This window comes from Corylus avellana, chromosome ca10, assembly GCF_901000735.1.
Source record: "Corylus avellana chromosome ca10, CavTom2PMs-1.0".
Lineage (NCBI taxonomy): Eukaryota > Viridiplantae > Streptophyta > Magnoliopsida > Fagales > Betulaceae > Corylus > Corylus avellana.
Window position 1 is genome coordinate 306176 of NC_081550.1, and position 22927 is coordinate 329102.

General features: G+C 36.2%; 2 protein-coding genes across 2 annotated transcripts in view; one reads left to right on the top strand and one right to left on the bottom strand.

The window, feature by feature from the left end:
• LOC132164798 (calpain-type cysteine protease DEK1) overlaps window positions 1-13752 on the top strand; it is a 26096-nt gene extending 12344 nt beyond the window's left edge. Inside the window, exons 12-32 of the mRNA XM_059575362.1 lie at window positions 4379-4652; window positions 4763-4913; window positions 5058-5169; window positions 5266-5431; window positions 5555-5625; window positions 5752-5843; window positions 6007-6169; window positions 6283-6354; window positions 7318-7695; window positions 7788-7903; window positions 8015-8312; window positions 8917-9236; window positions 9442-9793; window positions 9907-10227; window positions 10308-10412; window positions 10537-10665; window positions 11502-11882; window positions 11982-12119; window positions 12305-12541; window positions 12645-13154; window positions 13257-13752. Coding sequence (XP_059431345.1) covers window positions 4379-4652; window positions 4763-4913; window positions 5058-5169; window positions 5266-5431; window positions 5555-5625; window positions 5752-5843; window positions 6007-6169; window positions 6283-6354; window positions 7318-7695; window positions 7788-7903; window positions 8015-8312; window positions 8917-9236; window positions 9442-9793; window positions 9907-10227; window positions 10308-10412; window positions 10537-10665; window positions 11502-11882; window positions 11982-12119; window positions 12305-12541; window positions 12645-13010 — 4242 coding nt within the window. The 3' untranslated portion in view covers window positions 13011-13154; window positions 13257-13752. The remainder of the gene's footprint in view (window positions 1-4378; window positions 4653-4762; window positions 4914-5057; window positions 5170-5265; window positions 5432-5554; window positions 5626-5751; window positions 5844-6006; window positions 6170-6282; window positions 6355-7317; window positions 7696-7787; window positions 7904-8014; window positions 8313-8916; window positions 9237-9441; window positions 9794-9906; window positions 10228-10307; window positions 10413-10536; window positions 10666-11501; window positions 11883-11981; window positions 12120-12304; window positions 12542-12644; window positions 13155-13256) is intronic.
• A 1212-nt stretch (window positions 13753-14964) lies between these two features.
• On the bottom strand, window positions 14965-17935 carry LOC132164129 (uncharacterized). Its single transcript, XM_059574557.1, has 6 exons — window positions 17638-17935; window positions 17335-17387; window positions 16949-17188; window positions 16012-16282; window positions 15794-15871; window positions 14965-15309 (listed from the first exon to the last, which is right to left on the bottom strand). The coding sequence occupies exons 3-6, from the start codon at window positions 17182-17184 to the stop codon at window positions 15259-15261; spliced, it is 636 nt and encodes a 211-aa protein (XP_059430540.1). The 5' UTR covers window positions 17185-17188; window positions 17335-17387; window positions 17638-17935; the 3' UTR covers window positions 14965-15258.
• Between the last annotated feature and the right edge of the window lie 4992 nt (window positions 17936-22927).

The following is a 22927-nucleotide window of genomic DNA, read 5'->3' on the forward strand; positions in this document are numbered from 1 at the left end:
AATTTGGGTTCTTTAATTTGCAACCGTTGGATTTGGAAAAATAATTAAATTTTAAATATTAACGGTTTGATTTGTTTTACCAAAAAGGTATCCCATGTGGCTGTCTCTACTTAGATCTGGTGTGCTTGTTTAATATGATCCATTGATCATATAAACGTTTTCAACATTTAATATTACTCGTCAGATTAGATCAAACAGGGCAAGCTTACGGTGTCTCTATTACACCATATACATTCTTCTTAGTAAATGCTTGATAGTTGTCATCTATTAATATCATCCAACGGCTATTAGATCATCAAAACATTTTGGACGGCTACGATTACACTTATATTCCATATATCAAATTCAAATTCAATTAAATTATTAAATTCAATAAAAAATTCAAAATTTAAAATTTAGGAATTATGAATAAAAATTGTGTTATGTAGTATTATTTAGGGAAGTTTGTTATTTTAATTTCAATAATTACAATTCTAAAAATTGTGTTTTTTTAATCACGTTTTTTTTTTCTTATTATTTTAGATTAAGTATTTTTTAAACCACAACGTAAAACGCTTTATGTCACACACTTACACACACTAATCACTATTATCATATTACATATAGTATTATTTAGTTAATATGTTAAAATGTTAATGCTTAACACGGGTCAATTATATAATGTCAATATTAATATATATTGTATCTTATATGTAAACATTTATATACTTTTATGGTTATGTGGTTGTATCATTATCTAATTTATATGGGTAATGGTTATGGGTCAATGTTAATTGTTATAACTTATATACTTATATTATATGTTCTTAACTTCTTATTATCACGATTCATGATATATGATTTAAATTCAAATTGTTAAGTTTTTACTTACCGTAAATTGTTATTATAATGTATAAATTATAAGAAACATATTAGTTACTTAATTATTAATCATTTAATCTAATAGTAATACTCAAACTCTAAGTAATAAATTCATATGATCTAATGATCGTACACTCATACTTAAATTTTATGATCATATTATCTCACAATTAATATTAATATTATCTTAGATCTAAGATCATGTGATACATCATATATGTTTTATAAGAATAAAATATATAATTATAATGTATTGATTAAATAACACAATAACTTATGCAGATATACCATATGATTATATAATGATTATGTGATATATACGATTCCAATTTTCAAAGTATAAACTATCTAATTATAATATTTGTATTAAATGATACAATAACTTGTACGGTTGTACTATATGATTATATCATATGATAAAATGATTAATGATAATATCATATATTTCTTTTATATATATATTTCTTATATGTTTTTATATTAATATATACATATATTATATATATAATATATATACACACATATACATAAATAACAAAAAAAAAAAAAGGTATATAATATATTTGTTATTATTGAGTAAATGAGTAATGTTGATTATATATTGTTATTTGTTACTTAATAAAAAATATACGAGCCGAGCTTAATAAGCGAGGCGAGCCTTATACGAGCCGAGCTCACGAGCTGCTCACGAGTTAGCCGAGTCGAGCCGAGCTTGCTTCGTTTAATATTCGAGCTAGGATTTGTGTTCACGAAGCGCTTCATTTAATATTCGAGTCGAGTACGAGCCGAGCTTATGCGAGCCGAGCCCGAGCTTGCTCGCGAGACGCTTCGCTCACTTAACAGCCCTAAATGCATGCCTCCCCATGCCTTGGCTAGGTGGTCAGCAAGGGTGTAATGCACACTAAGCTGCCACCATGACAGCCATGTCACTGCTGTGACACTTGGCCTTATAGGAGGCCCCCATTGGAAGACCAAGATACTTCAAGGCAAAGAGGAAACTCTATAGCCCAGAATACCAGCCAAACCATTCAACATTACCCACAAGAACCAATTCCGACTTAGCCAAATTGACCTTCAAGTCCGAATAAAATTATTATTATTCATCAAAACATAAGATCAACCACATATGGCCTAGATAATCTAGGTTAGCCTTACTGAAAACCAAAGTATCATCCGCAAACAGAAACCTTCAAGTCCGAATAAAATTATTATTATTCATCAAAACATACGATCAACCACCACAAATGACGTAGATGATTTAGGTCAACCCTACTGAAAATCAAAGTATCATCCGCAAACAGAAGGTGAGAGATATCAATCCCACCATCATTCCCTGTCCCCATAGAGAAGCCAGATAACAAGCCCCCATTGACTACAGCAAAAATCATCCTACTCAAGCCTTCATTACAATGCCAAGCAACAAAGGAGACAGAGAGCCCCCTTATCTCAAGCAATGGGAGCTACTCAAAAAACGGGTGGGAGTGCCAAAAGCTGAGAAACACCCCGAGGAGATATAATGAGCTATCCAAGAGCACCACTTTCCCCTGAAACCACACCTCCTTGGCATGTATATCAGAAAATCCCAATTAACATGATCATAAGCTTTTTCTAAGTCCAATTTGCAGAGTACACTCGGCTCCCTAGATTTTATTCTACTATCAAGGCATTCATTGACAAGAAGAGCAGGATCTAGGATCTGCCTTCCTCGGATGAAAGAATTTTGCCCATGTAATATAGTAAAAGAACTGGTGTGGAAACTGGCAACATTTGAGCTTGTCCATAAATGGATAAGAACTGTTTCTGATCAATTTCCATTTGTGATTTTAATATCTGCCGTTATACAGCTCTTTGTTGTGCCAGATCTTGCCTAATCTTCCCAATGTACTATATAGTAGCATTGTTAGTAAATGATCAACTTATTCTGATTAGAGTAAATACCTTTTTGGTATTGAGGTTAAGAAACAATGATTCATTTTAAGAGAGATATCTAAAATGTCCAGGAACTTACAACTAAACATTGAATATGTTTATTGAGGGGTTTGGGTAAGTCTTAGGCTCAGATCTTACAAATATAACAAAGAGAATAGCTGTGCGTTTTTTAGTAAAGTTTTCTTTATCGGTTTCTTTCTGTTATTTTCTTTTTTACTATAAATTCATCCAAAGAATTTTTTTTTCCTAACTAAAATAATTTTAGTTTCTTTTTATTTCTAATGTGGCTGTTGCATTAGCTGCTTACCCTATCATGCCATTGATATCTGTGTTTGTTTTGCAGCAAATCATCAGTTCTTCTTGGATTGTCTTTGACTGTTCCACTTATGGTTGCATGCCTTTCTATAGCCGTTCCTATATGGATCCGTAATGGTTACCAGTTTTGGTTTCCTCGAGTACAATGTGTTGGTAATGCTGGAAATCATCATTTTCCTGGGACAAAGGAGGTTTGATCTTTGTCTCTTGCCCTCACTGCTCTAATGTAACTGCACGATTATCTTTAAATATACAGAGTTGTAAATGAGATTTAATTTGTGTTCTAGGGTGAATTCTCATGCACACAGACCATGCACTGAGGCTTGCTGGTTATGTTACTATGTTATTCTTTCAGTTGGAGGAATTTTTGCTTTTTGCTTTTTTATTTTGTCTTTTCACTGCTTTAAAGGTTGGTTTTCTTATTTATCTATGTCCTCTTGGGTAGTTTAGTGTCAGCTACATTTGTATTTGTAGACATGCCTCTGATTCTGCCCTTTATATTTAACACATGGGGCGTATGCTCAAAAAAAAAAAAAAAAAAATAGTTTTGTTGAATTTGTGTTCATGTGTTGTATGCTATCCGTTGTATATGTTTTTATATAAATCAAGGTCTCAGTTTGTATAATATTTCTTTTATTTATATGCTTTCTCCTTTGTTTTATGTTTATTACCTTCTTCTCAATTACTTATAAAAAAAATGTACATTGCCTCCTTCTCCTTTGTTCATGTGTTGTATGCTATCCATGTATATTGCTTTTTTCCTTCTTCCACTTCTCCTCAGTTTCTTTCTATTTTCTGACTTTCTATATTGTGCCATATTGCTGGTCTTGACTCGTATAATATATTATCTGATGATTTAGGCAGTGATAAGTCTTTATTCCTTGAAGGGAATAAAGACTTATCAAAAAAAAAAAAGTCTTTATTCCTTGAAGGCCCATGTTGCACTTTTCTTAGTTTTGTTCGTGTTTTCCATTTTGCTATCTTTTATAAGTTTTTCCCCTTTCTTTCTTTCTTTACTGCTTATTTAGAATTCTCTTGCTCAGAATTTTCCTTGTTTCAGTTTTCTTTCTTCATAATAACTTCAATTTATTCAAGTTGTAGCTATCCAAAGAATCACATATTATTCTTTTAATTTTTAAGGGTCTTGTGGTTTAGAATTCTACTGCAACTCTAGTCATTGTCCTTTCTAATTTTGTACCTTTTCTACCTGGAATTTGTTTTATAATATCTTGATTTCCTTTCACAGTTCTTGCTAAATATTGTTCTCTTTCAGGGTGTTGTTCTTGCCATTTGCATATCAGTATTTACTGGATCTGTATTAGCTCTAGGCGGAATAATATCTGCAAAGCCTTTAGATGATTTAGGGTACAAGGGATTGACTGGTGAACAGAAAAGCTTTAGCTCTCCTTATGCATCGTCTGTGTACCTTGGTTGGGCAATGGCGTCTGCAATTGCTTTAGTAGTTACTGGCGTGCTTCCAATTGTTTCATGGTTTGCAACATATCGGTTTTCTCTTTCTTCTGCCGTCTGTGTTGGGATATTCTCAGGTAGTTTATCTAAATTTGTTTTGGTTTTAATTTGTGACCCTTCAGTTGGAACTCCCTTGGGTTGGATTGACATGTTAATCTGTCATATTCTTTGCTGCATTTCTTTGTAGTTGTTCTTGTGGCATTTTGTGGTGCATCCTATTTAGAAGTTGTCAAATCTAGGGATGACGAAGTTCCAACCAAGGGTGATTTCCTGGCTGCTTTACTTCCTTTGGTTTGTATTCCAGCAGTGCTGTCACTGTGCTCTGGTTTGCATAAATGGTGAGGAACTCATGGTTTTAATTTAGTACCTTAGCTGTACTATGTGTTTTAAACAAACACAATGTTCAAGCATTTCAGAGATAGGCATAGATAGTATCATGGCTGCTCGTTCACCTTCTTATATGCTGAGATAAATATTTGCAGGAAAGATGATGATTGGAGACTTTCTCGAGGTGTATATGCATTTGTTACCATTGGTCTTCTCCTCCTGCTTGGTGCAATATCAGCTGTTATAGTTGTTGTTAAACCTTGGACTGTGAGGCTCTCTTTGGTTTTTGTAGTTCATTTTAACTTTAAGCTGTAGTGAACCTATCTCATTTGGTGCTTTTTTTTTCCCCTCTATCGGAAACAGATTGGTGTAGCATTTCTCTTGGTTCTTCTCATGTTGGTACTAGCTATTGGTGCTATTCACCACTGGGCTTCAAACAATTTTTATTTGACCAGAATACAGATGCTCTTTGTTTGTTTCCTCGCTTTTCTTTTGGCTTTGGCAGCATTTCTTGTTGGATTGTTTGAAGGTGAAAAGCAGAATCCATTACCATCCTATATTATTTTCTATGCCCCATGTCTTCATAGTTCTCTAGCAAAAATTGTTCCCCTGCTTCTTATGACATTAACTTTTTCTCACATTTGCTGTTCAGATAAACCATTTGTTGGAGCCTCTGTTGGATATTTTTCATTTCTGTTTCTTCTTGCTGGAAGAGCATTGACTGTGAGTTATACTGCTCTATTTTCATTTAAACTTCACATCTTTTTGTTTGTGTTTGGTTTTGTCTTATTTCTGGTTGTTCTGCCTCATCTTCATTTACATTATGGTATAATAACCATTTTTGTGCAGGTTCTTCTTTCACCTCCGATTGTAGTTTATTCTCCAAGAGTACTGCCTGTATATGTCTATGATGCTCACGCAGATTGTGGAAAGAATGTTAGGTGTGTCGAGTGTCCTGTTTATTTTTGTCTTTCGTTTGTTAGCGTACTCCCAACTCTTTGTAGCTTTTTTTTTTTTTTTGCTTTACTTTTGCTATCGAGATGTCTGTACCGTAACTGGACAATTTCTTCAAACCTAATGACTGTCAAATCAATTGCTTTATAGTGCTGCATTTCTTGTGCTCTATGGGATTGCATTGGCGACTGAGGGCTGGGGGGTTGTTGCCAGTTTGAAATTATATCCACCCTTTGCTGGTGCTGCTGTATCAGCAATTACTCTTGTTGTGGCCTTTGGATTTGCTGTCTCTCGTCCATGCCTGACTCTTAAGGTTTGTGCACTACTGTTACCAATTTGTTGCTGCAAGAGTTGATTCACAACCATCTTTGTCATCTTTCCAAAGTTTTGCTTCTAGCTAAGGATGTTATTTACTTCGATCTCCAGACGATGGAAGATGCCGTGCACTTTCTCAGTAGGGAAACTGTTGTTCAAGCAATTGCTCGGTCTGCGACAAAGGTGTGTCGATTTTATTACAAATTGCCTTTGGGACATTATCCCCAGATTTATCATCACTGTGATTTGAGATTTATTATATATGAAGCCTAGATTGTTATTTATTATGTTCTCTTTTCAACTCCACTCAACTGAGCTGGAGATTGTTATCTAGAATTGCTGATCAACACCACTACCACTGTCTTTGTTGGTACTTTCAAACAAATTCATGCTTTGATACTTATCAAAAAACAAGTTCATGTTTTGATACTTTAGAATGTATGGTTTTTCATCTGACATCCAAATTTGTCTACATTTTTAGGCATGAATGACTGGGAGGCAATTCTTCAAATGCAAGAGAATGGAGATACAGATGAGAATTGTCATTTGAAGAAAATAATAATAGTAATAAGGCTACGATTTAGTGGTCCAGAATCTCAAGCAAAATTTCTAAATGTCTCAAATACTAACTTGAGAAAATAGATCCAAAGAAACAATTAGAAGTGCAGCAAGAAACTGAAAATTCTGGAATAACATGACATATGTTAGGTTTCATCAAAGACCAAATTACTTCTTGAAATTTTTATAAGATGCCATCAGTTATTATCTCCTTGCAGGGTACATATCCAGTAGTACTGTCATCATGGCAACAATGTTGAGCTATCAGCTATATTTTGCTTTCACTTTATTAATAGGAGCTTTCCATTTCAAAACATTATCTCTTTCTTTAATTTTATCAGTAGAAGCTTTACATTTCAAAACATTAGTAGAAATGTGCATTTTAAACATTTTGATTTTTTTTGCTTTACATATTATTGCAGGATGATTTCTTATCAACATATTATTTCAGGATGAATGCTTATTTATTTTATTGGACATTGCGTCATTTATACTTTACTAATTATGTTGGAAGGCCTTCATCAGGTGAATGTTTTCTTTCTTATTTGACATTTAAGTTGAACAGAGTTCAATTTGTTTCCCTTGCAGACTAGAAATGCTTTATCTGGAACTTATTCAGCCCCACAAAGGTCTGCCAGTTCAGCTGCTCTTCTGGTAGGAGACCCTACCATTATGCGTGACAGGGCAGGAAATTTTGTGCTTCCCAGGGCTGATGTCATGAAACTAAGAGACCGTTTAAGAAATGAAGAATTAGTTGCAGGATCATTCTTCAGCAGAATCAGATATGGAAGAACGTTCCGCCATGGACATGCCAATGATGTAGATCACCGAAGAGAAATGTGTGCTCATGCACGTATTTTGGCTTTGGAAGAGGCAATTGATACTGAATGGGTGTACATGTGGGATAAATTTGGTGGATATTTACTTCTTTTGCTTGGTTTGACTGCTAAGGCGGAACGAGTGCAGGTGACCAAAAAACAAAAGCCTGAGCCGCTTACTATGCATGATAGGTGTTTGGTTATTGATTATCATATATCATTTTTTTCTTTCTGTTGTAGGATGAGGTTCGCTTGAGACTCTTTCTTGATAGCATAGGGTTCTCAGACCTAAGCGCCAGTAAAATAAAAAAATGGATGCCAGAGGACCGCAGGCAGTTTGAAATTATTCAGGAGAGGTAGTTACATGTCAAACAAAAATTTGACTCTTATGCATATCTATTTTACCAAACAGAGGACTCTTAAATTTATGTGGTGTTTCTGAACCTCCATCTACATGAATTTTGTAGTTATATAAGAGAGAAGGAGATGGAAGAGGAAATTTTAATGCAGAGGCGTGAAGAAGAGGGAAGAGGTAAAGAAAGAAGGAAGGCTCTTTTGGAGAAAGAAGAACGTAAATGGAAGGAGATAGAAGCTTCACTTATTTCCTCTATTCCTAATGCTGGCAGCCGAGAGGCAGCTGCCATGGCAGCTGCGGTACGCGCAGTTGGAGGTGATGCAGTTCTTGATGATTCTTTTGCGCGAGAGAGGGTTTCAAGCATTGCACGTAGGATACGCACAGCTCAGTTAGCTCGCCGAGCACTTCAGGTTGAGTTTTTTTCAGTTATAATTTTGTTTTTGGATTCTTGTCAAATTACCATTTATATATAGATTTGTTTACATGTCCTGCTCTTGAGGTTTATATTGGCTTTTCAAAAATTTTGTCCAAGCCATATCCATATTTCTTTTCCCCTAGAATGTGATACACCAACCCTGCCTTATCGGCGCCATATCCCTATCTACATGTTCGCCCCGCCATCTACCCAGAATATTTCTTCCTGGACTTAAAATTAAATTTTCTGGGGAGGGTAAAGACATGTAAAATTAAATTTTCTGGGGAGGGTAAAGACATGTAACAGTGTATCCACACCATCACGGCATTTATTTATCCATATCTACAGGTTTCCCCCATCATCTACACAGAATATTTCTTCCTGGATTTAAAATTAAATTTGCTTGGGAGGGTACAGAATGTTAGTGTATCCACACCATCACTACATTTATTTTAATGTTCCTTAATATTTTCTGCTTATCTGTTCAGTCTAGCTTATTTGGACCTTTGTGATTTCTGATGGTCAATGGAGATGCATTACCTTTTGGTATTCTCAATCAGTATGACTCTGAAGCTAGTGCTTGTTAATGTCATTGGCAGACAGGGGTTGCGGGTGCTGTGTGTATTCTTGATGATGAACCAACTACAAGTGGCAGAACCTGTGGCCTGATTGATCCCAGTGTATGTCAAAGTCAAAAGGTTAGTTTTTCCATTGCGGTGATGATCCAACCCGAGTCTGGACCTGTTTGTCTTTTAGGCACTGAATTTCAGAAAAAAGTATGTTGGGAAATCCTGGTGGCTGGTTCTGAACAAGGTATTGAGGCTGGACAAGTTGGGCTTAGATTGATTACCAAAGGTGATAGACAAACAACTGTTGCAAAGGAGTGGAGTATCAGTGCCACAAGTATTGCAGATGGAAGGTTCGAATTTCTTCTTAATGTACTTAGCACAATTCTGCCATATTGTAGTGCATGTGCTTTCATTCTCTCTTGCATATAATTTATTTTGGACCTTTTTGTTTCCCATTCTGTTGTTTGCATGTCTCTGTTATGGTTGCATTGTGCTGTTATCATCAATACTTTGACAAGAATTCACTTTCACCTGTGTCTTATAAATGATTTGCAGGTGGCATATTGTGACGATGACAATTGATGCTGATCTAGGTGAGGCAACTTGCTTTCTGGATGGTGGTTTTGATGGCTACCAGTCTGGGTTACCATTACGTGCGGGTAATAGCATTTGGGAGCAGGGGACAGACGTTTGGATTGGTGTTAGACCACCTATAGATATGGATGCATTTGGGAGATCAGATAGTGAAGGAGTTGAGTCTAAGATGTATATCATGGATGTTTTCCTTTGGGGAAGGTGCTTAAGTGAAGATGAGATAGCTGCTCTTCATGCTGCTATTGGATCAGCTGATTTTAGTGCCATCGACTTTCCAGAAGATAATTGGCAATGGGTGGATTCACCCTCTAGAGTACGTGCTTTTCAATACTTTCGTATTTTTGCTCAAATTTTGAAAAAAGTAGAACATAGTATTTTATGTCTTGCGAACCTGTCACTAATTACTGCGTAATGTGCTTTGTATAGATTGATGGGTGGGATAGTGATCCTGCGGATGTAGATCTATATGATAGAGATGACGTAGATTGGGATGGACAGTATTCAAGTGGGAGAAAAAGAAGGTCAGATCGTGATGGGGTTGTGATCGATGTGGATTCTTTTGCCAGGAGATATCGGAAGCCCAGGATGGAAACACAAGAAGAAATCAATCAACGGATGCTCTCAGTGGAACTGGCTGTCAAAGAAGCCCTCTGTGCAAGGGGAGAAAGACATTTCACTGATCAAGAGTTTCCTCCAAATGATCAGTCGTTATTTGTAGATCCCAAAAATCCCCCTGTGAAGTTGCAGGTGTGTTTTCTTGACTAGTTGATTGGTCTTACATGTGTTTATTATCTTATGAATGCAAACCTTTTGGTTTTCAAACATAGGTTGTTTCTAAGTGGATGCGGCCTGCTGAAATTGTGAAAGAGAGCCGCATGGATTATGGTCCATGCTTGTTTTCTGGGGCCGCAAATCCTTCAGATGTTTGTCAGGTTTAGTCCCTTTGTAAAGCTTTAGTCTGAATCATCTTCATTATTGTTAAGAGTGGCATCTCTTGAAGATGATTAGTTGATGCTTTGCTTGCTTTAATAAGTTGGTTAATTGTCTATGAAACAGGGCCGATTGGGTGATTGTTGGTTTTTGAGTGCTGTAGCTGTTTTAACAGAGGTTTCACGAATATCAGAAGTGATTATTACTCCGGAGTATAATGAGGAAGGAATTTACACCGTCCGCTTCTGTATTCAGGTAATTAGAACATAAGGTGGGCTAGTTTTATGAAGAGTAAAAAGGGGGAGGAGGAATCAAACGCATTCTATGTGTCCGCTTTGGGTTGCTATTGTGCTTTTCCAAATGATGTGCCTACAATTTATGATGGACAAAATTATGGCTTGTTTCATGCTCTAGACTTTTTCATAATGTAATGAAAGAATTTATCAACTATCTGAAGCTGGTGGAGCGACCTTTAACTTAAGTTAGCTGAAAGCAACAAATGTCCTTATCAAAGTCCTTGAAAAAATTATGTGGAAACTTTTCTTTTTAGAGCTCCGAGAGTTTCAGTATAAGAGGAGAAAGTTCAAAAGCTAGAATTTATTGTTGAGAATTTATTCAATGTCTATGCCCTTGGGATGGGAATTGTCTCTATTCCATAAAATTACTTTAGGTCCTATGATGGAAGAATGCCTTGTCAATTCTCTATCTAGGGCAGTCAGGTTAATTGCATTAAGAAGTTGAGCAATGCCCACGCCAGCCTTCCACCATAGGGTTTGGGGTGTAACTCGGGCTTAATTTCATCTGGTTTGATTCTCTACTAGTCAGCTGTAGATCCATTTGGATGGATGTGCTCTTGGCATTTCTTAACGAATGACCTTGCTATAGTTCTTCCCAGATGGATGAGTTTTCGCTAGGTTATGATTCCCACTTCCTTGACTCATGCAACTTATGATTGTGAATCATGAAATTCATTGTCGTTTGATGTCTTGCCATGAGAGATATCTGAAGTTTGTTAAAATAGTTTCTTTTAGTTATTGATGTGATTAGCATTTTTATAACTGCATATTGTTGTTTTCTTATTCTCTTTCTAGGGTGAGTGGGTCCCGGTTGTTGTGGATGATTGGATTCCATGTGAAGCACCTAGTAAACCCGCATTTGCTACCAGCAGGAAGGGCAATGAGCTCTGGGTTTCTATATTGGAGAAGGCATATGCCAAATTGCATGGTTCTTTTGAGGCATTAGAAGGCGGGCTTGTTCAGGATGCTCTTGTGGACCTCACTGGTGGTGCTGGAGAGGAAATTGACATGAGGAGTGCCCAGGCCCAGATTGATCTTGCAAGTGGTAGACTGTGGTCTCAATTGTTGCGCTTCAAACAAGAGGGGTTCCTACTTGGTGCTGGGAGTCCTTCGGGTTCAGACGTACACATTTCTTCCAGTGGCATTGTGCAAGGGCATGCTTACTCTTTACTGCAGGTATATTCATGATACTACTGATCTGATAATATCGATCATATACCAGCTTAAAAACTTTGATTAAGGTGATTGTTTCTTCTCTAATTAACTACTATTCAGGTGAGAGAAGTTGATGGCCATAAGCTTGTGCAAATTAGAAATCCATGGGCTAATGAAGTTGAGTGGAATGGGCCTTGGTCTGACTCGTCCCCTGAGTGGACTGATAGGATGAAGCACAAGCTGAAGCACATTCCCCAGGTACTTATTCTGATGCTGCATTATATCAGAGGATTCTGCTGTGCTTTTACTTTGAATTTTTCTCTCTTTCCTATATGCGTTTTTGTTATTATTTAGATCATTTAAAATTGGACATAATCTTACCTTGTGGTTGGACTTCAGTAAAATATTTTACTAATTGCCTGAATTTTTTACTTCTTGAACAGTCAAAAGATGGTATATTCTGGATGTCTTGGCAAGACTTTCAGATTCATTTCCGATCAATATATGTTTGTCGTATCTACCCTCCAGAGATGCGCTATTCTGTTCATGGACAATGGCGTGGTTACAGTGCTGGTGGCTGCCAAGATTATGAAACATGGAATAAAAATCCACAGTTCCGATTGAGAGCCATTGGATCAGATGCATCATTCCCCATTCATGTGTTCATAACCTTAACGCAGGTAAGCTTAGTAATAGACCTTCAGTCAAGTTTGTATTTTATAGAAACAATATTTTTCATCGGATCTTTTCTGACATTTTTCAAAAAAAAATAAAATAAAATAGGGAGTGGGTTTCTCAAGAACCGCAGCTGGTTTCAGAAATTATCAATCCAGTCATGATTCAATGATGTTCTACATTGGGATGAGGATACTCAAAACCCGTGGCCGTCGTGCTGCTTACAACATATACCTACATGAATCAGTTGGTGGGACAGACTATGTCAATTCTAGAGAAATATCATGTGAAATGGTTCTTGACCCTGATCCAAAGGGTTACACGATAGTGCCTACAACTATACACCCTGGGGAAGAAGCACCATTTGTTCTTTCTGTTTTCACGAAAGCGTCAATATCCCTGGAAGTTTTAGAGTATGAAGAAAATGGCTCTTCAGTTGGTTCACGAAGGCGTCAATATCCCTGGAAGTTTTAGAGCATGAAGAAAATGGCTCTTCAGTTGGTTTTTTGTCCATTTGTCCAAGAGCATATTTGCGGAATTTTTGAATTGCTTGGGTTGTTGTGGATCACGAAATCCTACAGGCAGGTTTTGTTGGACCTCGGTATACAGAATCACTAGGTAAGTTTCTGCCTGGTCCAATGTAGTTTAGCTGTGGTTCACATACAAGCACTTCCAATGGGAGCATTTTCCTCTTCCTTAATCATCTTAGGTCTTTTGCAGGTCATATGATGTGATTCTCTGCCGCGAGGATGGCCACGAGTTATCAATCCATTGGAGTAGTGCAACCTAATCTTCCTTCTTTCCGCAGGCTCTCACAGCTTTGAAGGACATGATTCCTGAATAAGCTGCAATGAGATTACACAGACAAGAGGGATGATTGATTGAATAGAAATGTTGTCTATGAAATCTGGTCTGTTTTGGGTTACGTGCTTCTGCATGGCATTGGAGAGGGTTCTCGGGGGGTTTTCTGTAAATAAGCAGGTATTGTAAGGGATATAGGATGTGTCATCATGTAAATGAGGGGGGGAAAAAGAAAATTGAAAAAGCAAATAGGAAAATAATTAGTAATGCCTAGTTTAAGGGGGAATACAGAAAAAAGCATTGTAGCTGGGAAAAAAGGGTTCATAATTTCAGCTGCATTTTTGAAAAGTGCTTTGTAATTGGAAAAGAAATTGTACAAATGTTTGTTGTTGCAATATAATCCCCATTTCATATTGGTAGTAATAACTACTCTACAATCAGTCGGTTGTAGTAAATTTTTTTTATTAATCATTTTAATTGTTAAAAAGTAGGGCATGGAGATTGGAGAGAAAAGCAACTTGTGTGGTGATGCGCATTCGAGGCATGTGCACTTCCTGATGATCAAGAGACCAAATTGTATATTGCAATTGATGCACAGTCCAGATTGCGTCCTCCACTCCCACCTCACCTGGTTACTTTGGCAATGTGATCTTTTTATTTCTCTTTCCGGCCACCATAAATTCATTCACAACCGATAGCCCACATTAGTGCCCTAGAGTTCTGGGAACAGAGATTCTGCAGAAGCTTTCCAGAATTATTATGAAGCTATGCGACTACAAATTGATCCCTATGATTGAAGTTACAGGGTCAGATCTAAACGATCAAAAATTCATTTTCCCGGGAATTTTGAAACAAAAGGGCCTCTTTACTCGACGATAGATCTCAAGGAGAAAAGTTCGGTTTTATCCCTGGATTTTTCATAAAAGAAAAAAAGCCTCCTTTCATCAATAATACACAAATGACTTGGGAACCCAGCTTGATGGAGCAGGAGAGGAATAAAGTCCTTCGTTTGTCAAATCTTCAACTTCTACCAGGAGTGTCATAGCAAGATGATCCTGCATTAGGACATGATGCCCAGTATTTTGTTGGTTTCAATTTCCTTTTTTTTTTTTTTTTATTAACTATTCTTTCCCAAGTAGTTTCCTCAAAAAGACTTTTAAAATTAAAGGGTAATATTTATTATATATGGTTCTGAGCATTGCCTTTGTTGCCAAAAACAACTGAAAACAAAAACTGAATTCTGCCCCAGCTGACTGCATTGAATTCCAAATTAGTAGGCATCAAACATATCTAATAATACTACTCTTCACACTCATTTCATACCAATTGATGTGACGTATTTTAAATGACTTTTCATGTCAACTACTTAAAAAAAAAAAAAGCCACTAAAACCACACCATATTAAACGGGTGTGAAATGAATGTGATAAATGAGTATAAATAGAAGCATTACTCAAAATATCAGATTCCGGGATGACCCTTTTACCATTTACAGTGGCAAGGGATCTAGGGTTGGATAGCTCAAATCCAAAATCTAAACCAGTTGTAAATGTGCCCATGCATATGCAATGCACCTTCGGCAGCACCCGTGAGATGAAATAAATGCAAAATGTAAAGCATGGGTCAGAAGTAGACAAAAAGAATCATTGAAGGACAAGGAACAAGTCCATGCCAAGAAAAGAAGTGAGAAAATTATTTCGGGAAAGTAAAACTGGCAGAGCAATTTCTACAAAAAGAAGAAGAAGAAGAACAACAACAACAATATAAGACAGAGATCCTCTTCATCATTGATTTTCTTTCTTTTTTTTTTTTTTTTTCTTTTCTTGCTTTTAACCCCACCACCCCTTTTTCTGCTCTCCCTCCACTTCTCAACTACCACAAAAATTAAATTCCCTGCCAGCCTCTGTATCCATTTAAATTTCTCATTCTGAATCACTATCCATACTTCCCATCGCCTTCAATCCTCTGGGTCTCTGCATCACATTTTTAGCCAAATCACGTACCCTTCTAGCAACTGTATGAATCTACCTATATCCCTAGATATGGTTGCTCAGAAAACACAGGTAAAAGTAAAAGAAAATCCATTTAAGTCAAAGCTCAAGCTGAGTGGACACAGTTTTTTCAAATCCCAAGTATCTAATACTCCATTTATTTCAATTTTTTTTCTCTTTTTCCTACATTTTCTCAGCAACCAAGACAGCATTAAGGGAATCATTAAACAAACACAACAAATCAACTGTACGAATTTACCTAGATCTCTATATATGGTTGCTCAGAAAACACAGGTAAAAGTAAAAGAAAATTCATTTAAGTCAAAGCTCAAGCTGAGTAGACAGTTATTTCAAATCCCAAGTATCTAATACTCGATTGATTTCAATTTTCTTCTCTTTTCCTACATTTTCTCAGCAACTATGACAGCATTAAGGGAATCATTAAACAACCACAAGAAATCAATACCTTCTTTGAAGCCTTTTTCTCCCTCACTTCGTACCTCTCTTGGCACAGATCCGACAGCCATGCACCGGGACTGACCAACTGCATGCAGAATACCGGAAAAAATAAAGGCATAAACATACAACCAAGTCCAAAAAACAAAAAAAAAAAAAAAAATTGTATTCTGCCTAATTTTCATATCAAAACAGAAAATTCCTCACAGGTATGATTAATAGACTTACGAGTAAGCTTCTTTGTATCAGCTTAGCCCTCTTCTTGGGCCTCTGAGGAAGCTTACACCCTTTCATAGCCATAAAATCCTCCTCCTTTTCTTTGCTAGACAGTGTAACAAAAAGCTTTGGCCAAACAAGCGGTTTATCCTCCTTTACATGATCCATCAACACCTTCCCATTATCATCAAAGCCCAATGAACCCCTTGTTGTGTAATATCGATCTTCCTTTTCTGGTGATGCCATCAACACCTTTCGGTTATTCAAGGGCGAGTCAGAGTTCCTAAGGGACCAAAAACACTCAGAAAGTTTAGCAATCTCCTTCTCTAAATGACCTATTAGGTTTTGTGTAAAAGTCCTATAAGATTACACTAAGGAGTACTTTCATATGATCGTAATAACAACCACTTCAACAACAACTGCAATATGATTCCTATTGTTGTATGTTTCTTTTCCTGCCTTTTCTTAGCAACTTACTTATCAAAAAACCTTTTCTTAGCAACCAATCAGATATAAATCAAATCAAACTTTCTTTTTTTATTTTCAATTGTTTTCTTCCATTTACAGTGGCACATCATTAGATCAAACTAAGCTAACATAGTAAAGTCAATCTAATCTATTAATAACAGCCAATTTAAGAAAGGGGATAACAAATCATATGCTCTTTGTGTATCTAACCAAAGCATGGCAGCCACTCCAACCACAAACCGTAATATGACTCCGAATTTAACCCTTTTTTTCCTTCTTTTTTCCCAACCTTTTCCTAGCTATCAAACACAGACCGTAAAATCGTTTTCTACGCCTTCTAAAGCCTGAAAATTTCTCTACCACCAATTAGTTTTGAAGAAAGTCGGTGAAAGACACAAACTTCATTATACATTCTCACATTTCGTCAGAAAAAAATTAAAATTTTCCTCTCTCTTTTCATCAGGGTTGTAGCTAATCTTACTTGTTGAGTCGATGGGCCTGCGGAGAAACCAAGTCTTTCTCGGCGGTGCCAACCACGCAGCGATCGACACGAGAAGTTATTTTCTTCTTCCCCAAACAGTCCGATTTGTTGGCTAAGCTTTGGTCTTTGACTTTCACACATCTAAGCCTCTTTCTGTTCCCCCATTGCAACCCAAAGTCAGTCTCTGTAGCTCTATTGTTGTTATGCCCTCTTTGAATCTTGGATTCCTTTTCCATTTCCCTGCAACAAAATATCATAACTTTCACAAATTAACCAATACCCAGTTGGGTTTTCTCTCGGAAACTGAGATATACTGCGAATTGGAAAAAAGAAAAAAAAAGTGCGAGAAGATAGTGCCAATCTGTGTACGAGTTGTGGCTACTGACCTCAAGATCCGAGGACAACACGACGTGTTCTATGAAATTGGTCTCTAATCAGGCTGCATTTTCAAAGATAAAGCAAGACCAATTATTGAAATCCTTAAGCATTCATATAAAGCAAATAACAGAGTAAAGGACGTTGTTTGGTTGCTGAGGAAGTCTGGGAAAAAAAAATTAGAATCCAATCAGAATCACCACTTTTCAGATTCAAATAACTCAATTTTGCTTCCTATACTTCTTTCTCGGCAACCAAACAATCCATTACTGCACACACAGAGAGAGAGAGAGAGAGAGAGAGAGAGAGATTACAAGGACGAGACTTCATTTAAAAAGACTTGTAATATCTGAGAGAAAATCAAAAGAAGAAATTTCCCGAGAAAGTTAAAAGAATCCGAAATCAGCGTTGTAAGATTTCTGGGTATGTGTTAGTTTTGATCTTTAAGGACTAAAGAAATCAAAATAAAAAGAAAAAAATGGCCGCTTTTCTGTTATCTTCAACCAAACCTCTCTCTCTCTCTCTCTCTCTCTCTGTTTTCTCTGTTCTGTTTCTTTTCACCCTACTTTGGCTTCTTTGTTGTTTGTGTATTTGTTACTCCTCAAAACTTGTAATCAAATCATATTCTGAATAGAAAATAGGTTGTCAGCAAAAACACAAAAGAAAAGAAAAGAAAATAGGTCGGAAATGATCATGACCGTTCGACGTTGAATGGACGGTTAGATGAGTTTCCCTCCAACTGACCAGCATTATTACCCCATTGGTGTGCTTGAAAGGGGTTGGAGAGGATTTGCTTTTGGATTGGGGTCTCCTTTTAGGTCTTTATAAGTAAGAGCACGTGACAATGACTTAAAGCACGTGACAATGCCCATCTCATCCATACAAGGACTGCGTCTGTAGTAATTAATATCTTCTAGCTAATACCCTAAAAGATTGCCATTAGAATTGGGTGCAAAGAGCTCAATATATTGCATGCATTTCTAGCATTTCATGTGAGAGAATATTCAAACCCTATTTTGTTTCGATATAAAACTTGTTATTTAAACAGTAATCTAAATAAATGGGGTTCGACTATCTTTTCAGATAAATTATTGTCTCTAATCCCCATAAAAAGACTTCTGCTGTGAGAATTAAGCAATGACGACATTGTAATGGCATAATGCCATCATCTCATGGACGTAAGGCCAATCTAACTAATCCCCTCCCCCAAGTTCTTATTTGCAAAAGTTATAAAAGCTTGTGTTGTGGATTGTGGGGCTTAGACAAGGGCCACCTTGCAATGGCACAATGGTATCACCTCAAGGATTCGAATTGTAATGATATCAATAATGGTGCTTACTACAGAAAATCAAACTAAAGTAGGAATTACTAAGAGTAGATTTTATTATTATTATTATTTTAATTAAAAAGGCAGGATGTGACGATCAGTCACCATAATAATACCTATGACTAAGAATTGTAAATTAAGAATTTAAACAGTAAGAATTAGAAGTACTTTTTTAAGTTCAATCGAACCATAACTTGACTGGGTTTCATTAGAACGTCAGTGAAACTCATGGTAGTCTACATTAATCAGACATGTAAATTTTCATTGCGAAATTCAAACCTATGCTCTAATGTGTGTATTTAACCACCTTAAAAATTTCCTATCTAGAGAGCAACACAAATTACCATCATTCTTTCTTTGACACGTGCTCATCATATTGGGATGTTGAATTACACTTGAAGCAGTCCAACTTGGCCCAAAGCTAAAAAAAGCAAGCAAAATGGGCCCAGCCCATGCTCATTCCAGGCCATTGGAAGTTAACTTTACCAAAAATATTAGTGCATGGAATAGACTCCTAAAATAAAATAGTTACTAGAATTCTAAACAAATTTTAAGGGTTGATCATGAATAAAAGAATCTAACAATCTATCCCGTTAGGTGTCTATTTACTCAAAACCATCTACACAAAATCTCCTTAGAATAGAAACTTCTTTTTATGAACATCATCCACACACACACACACATATATTGCATTGGATTAATCTTCAATCTTAATTAGAGTTCACTTAAGCATGCACAATAATAGTCTCCATAAAATCTAGGCACGTACTAATTAAATAAAAACACAACTTATTAATTATAAGAATATATTATTATAACTAACCACAAAGATTGAAGAATGGCAGTAAAGTAATGGTACTATGCATGTTATGATCATACTCTCCAAGTCTCCATGCATGCATATGACCCTTATTGGGTTCACTGCGACGACGTTTCAGTACTCATAATAATAATAATAATAATAATAATCAATAAGATGGTAATGGCATGGTAGTGGGGTTGCTGGTGGTGTCTCCATCATCATCATCAAAATCTTCCCCAAGGCCATGGCTGACGCAATAATATTCTGATTCTCAGGGTCTTCACTTGATTAAGATGATCATCTATCTCATCATGATCTGATGAGATTTGGCAAGTGAGTCATGATCTCATATCTTCGTCTGCCACTCTGGGAATTTTCTGGTTAATTAGAAGATGACGTATCCCTTTATGACAACACCATTAACTAACAACGATTATGATGTTTATGACGATTTCTCGATCGCCAGGCCCGAAGCCTCTGGGTCGGTCATCCCGAAGCCCAACAACGAAATGGATCGGAGCATAATTTCTTTGTTCTCTAATAAGGAACATTACCTCTTCCTGAACTGATCGAGCAAGCACATTGCAGATTTTACACATTTCAAAACTCCCTCTCTCTTTCTGATCTTCTGAATTTGTGAGGGAATTAATTAGACTGCATGCATGTGGGTATTATCATTTATCATACTCTAGTGATCCACTGCGGCCGGGAGCTAGAAAAAATGTTAGAGACAAAAGAGCAAAGGCACTAACTGGAACAACTTCATCAATTACATCTTTATGTTTGGGTTGTAGTTGTACGTTTATCTTTTCTAAGACCTTAAATATAACGTACGTACAGGAAACCAATCCTTTTGGCACTTAAAATAGCAACCAACAAAAATATCTACTACTTTCTGTGAGCCTCAAGTCCAACCCATTTAAGATCGATCAGTTGAATTTAATAAATATATGTTAAAGGAGGGGAAACATCACTTGTTTATTCAAGTGTACGTAGTTCTATTAATTCGACTTTCTTTCTGTAATTAGATGTATGATGAAAGATGAGTTGATGACCTAGCTAGAACATCAACATTAATTCCAACTGGCTAGCTAATAGCTTTGATTATGGCATTTAGAACACAGATTAACAGCACAAGCATTATTATTTTCTTTAACCAATATGCTACCTAATTATTCTAAGAGGAAAAATGGTTGGCTTTTGATCACAGATTTCTCCAAATGGACTCTGCTAATCTCCACATGGCCAGGCAAGAGATGCAAAATTGAAAAAGAAATTAAAAGAAAACATAACGGGAGTTTGTGTGACTCGGCCTCCATGTTTAGGGTCAAAGCAATGCAATGAAGCAATTTCTGGAAAGATTCGACTTTCACAACGGTCAAATATAATTGGTTCATCTAGCTAGAAAGCAGGGGACGCCATTTGCACATAATGAAAAGCATATATATGTATATGCCCTACTTGTACATGCACCAAGGGAGAAATGACTTCCACTTTACTTTCAACTTTTAGCTGAATTAATTGCTAGCTGTTTCATATATATTTATATGTATAATACTTAGAATATATACTACATCCTTATAACTAAGAAGATATATAATTCACACCATACATTTATCATGTCAATCACTAATCTATGTGTATAGCAATTACCATGTCGGCGATGCCAATCATGTGAAATTTACCATAAACTGACATGACTATTATGGTAAGTGACCGATGATTTCACGTGACAAGTAAAACATAAATTCTCACGTTAATTTTATAAGAGATTTATAATAAAAATTAATAGTACTACTAGCAATACTCATGCAAAATAGCCAATATTCCATTTCCATTAAAGTTATGCCTAGCTTGCTCATCTCCACCAATATTAACCGGATTAATTTAAATAACAAAGGGTTGATTCTAATTTTTATTTTTTTATCAAAATATTTGATTGATTTCATCCTTTAAAACTTCTTAAACACAGTCTGTCATGCAATAATTGGATCTTAAAAGAATTATGAGGAGAACAAAGAAGCATAAACCGATTGATTAATCAAGAAGTTATCTTCCTTTCTCCAGTGCTTAGACACGTTTCCAAGGATCCAGAAATGTAATAAATAGACCTTGAGTTGGCACCATTTCACACCTCATATCTCTTGACTAGGAGATAGTCATGGGAAAGGCTGTGAAGATTTGTCAGCTTCGTTCTAATTTCAATTGGATGTAGACTATGCACCCACTTGTTTCTATCACAATTTAGGTAGAACTTATAACTAAATAAAATAAAATAAAATAAAGAGGTACATAACCCTCCGAGCCGTTAATTAGGACTAACCCAGTATAATTAGTTGCCTGAATTGCATACAATCTAAATAGTTCCACAAAGAAAGGGTGCGGAGCCTATTAGCCCTAGCCCCAAATTACTTGGAGTGCAGAGTACACCAATCCAAAACAGCCAAAGGCTAAGTGAGCCTCTTATCCCCTTCCTATGGAGCTGCTCATCTGAGTAGCGAATATGCGAATGCACTCAAAACAATTAATTATTTTCTTTTCGACTAGAGTGACATTAACCAAATAAGAACAATTTGTTATTGTCAAAGACATCGAGTGACCTTGAAAATCAAATTGACTGTGAACTAATTTGGCAACCCATAGTGCTTCTTTTGTTTTTTGTACTTGCCAGCTTATAGTACTTCCAACCTAGCTAAGATTCTTATGTAGAAGGCAAAAAGAATTATTGGCTCTGTGTTCACCAAACACGCCACTAACATAAATCACTGAGATACACTACCTAATTTTAGTGAAAAAAAAAATGCAATTAAGTAGTGTAGGTTTCAAATGTTTTGGTTGTTAGTCACTTTCACAAGGCATGACCACTCTTTTTTAATGAACAAGACATGTGATCAGCAATTTTGACTCTGCTCTCTAATTTGATATCTTTGTTATATATGTCCCTTCAAGCTGAAGAGGATTGCATTGAAGAAGATTTTGCAATCATTAAATAAGTCATAGATGAATAAGTCGTCTTTTCTAACCTATCTTTTCATGTAAATTTTGACGTAAATGCTAAAAATTATATTTTTATCTTATTTATTGATGCAGTACTATCATTCGGCCCTGGAAACGGTGTTTGTTAATATTATATATATATAGAAAAAAAAAGGAAATCATATATAAAATCCTTAGGTCAATGCGCTTTTATTAAAAACTCCTTAGGTATTTTTTTTTGAAAATTTAGTCTCTGGGTAACTTGAAACTACTAGAAAACTCCCAACTGTCAATTTTTGTTAACTGCCGTTAGCCTACTCAAAACTCTCCGTTTTATTTAATTAAAATATTCATTTTTTATTAATTTAATTTAAAAAATTATATCTAAAAAAAAATAAAAATTGAAGGGTGGCCAGGGGTGACGGTGCCACCCCCCCAACCCCTATGGGGTGGTCGCAAGCCACCTCAGGGGTGGGCAAACCACCCATGGGGTGGCTCG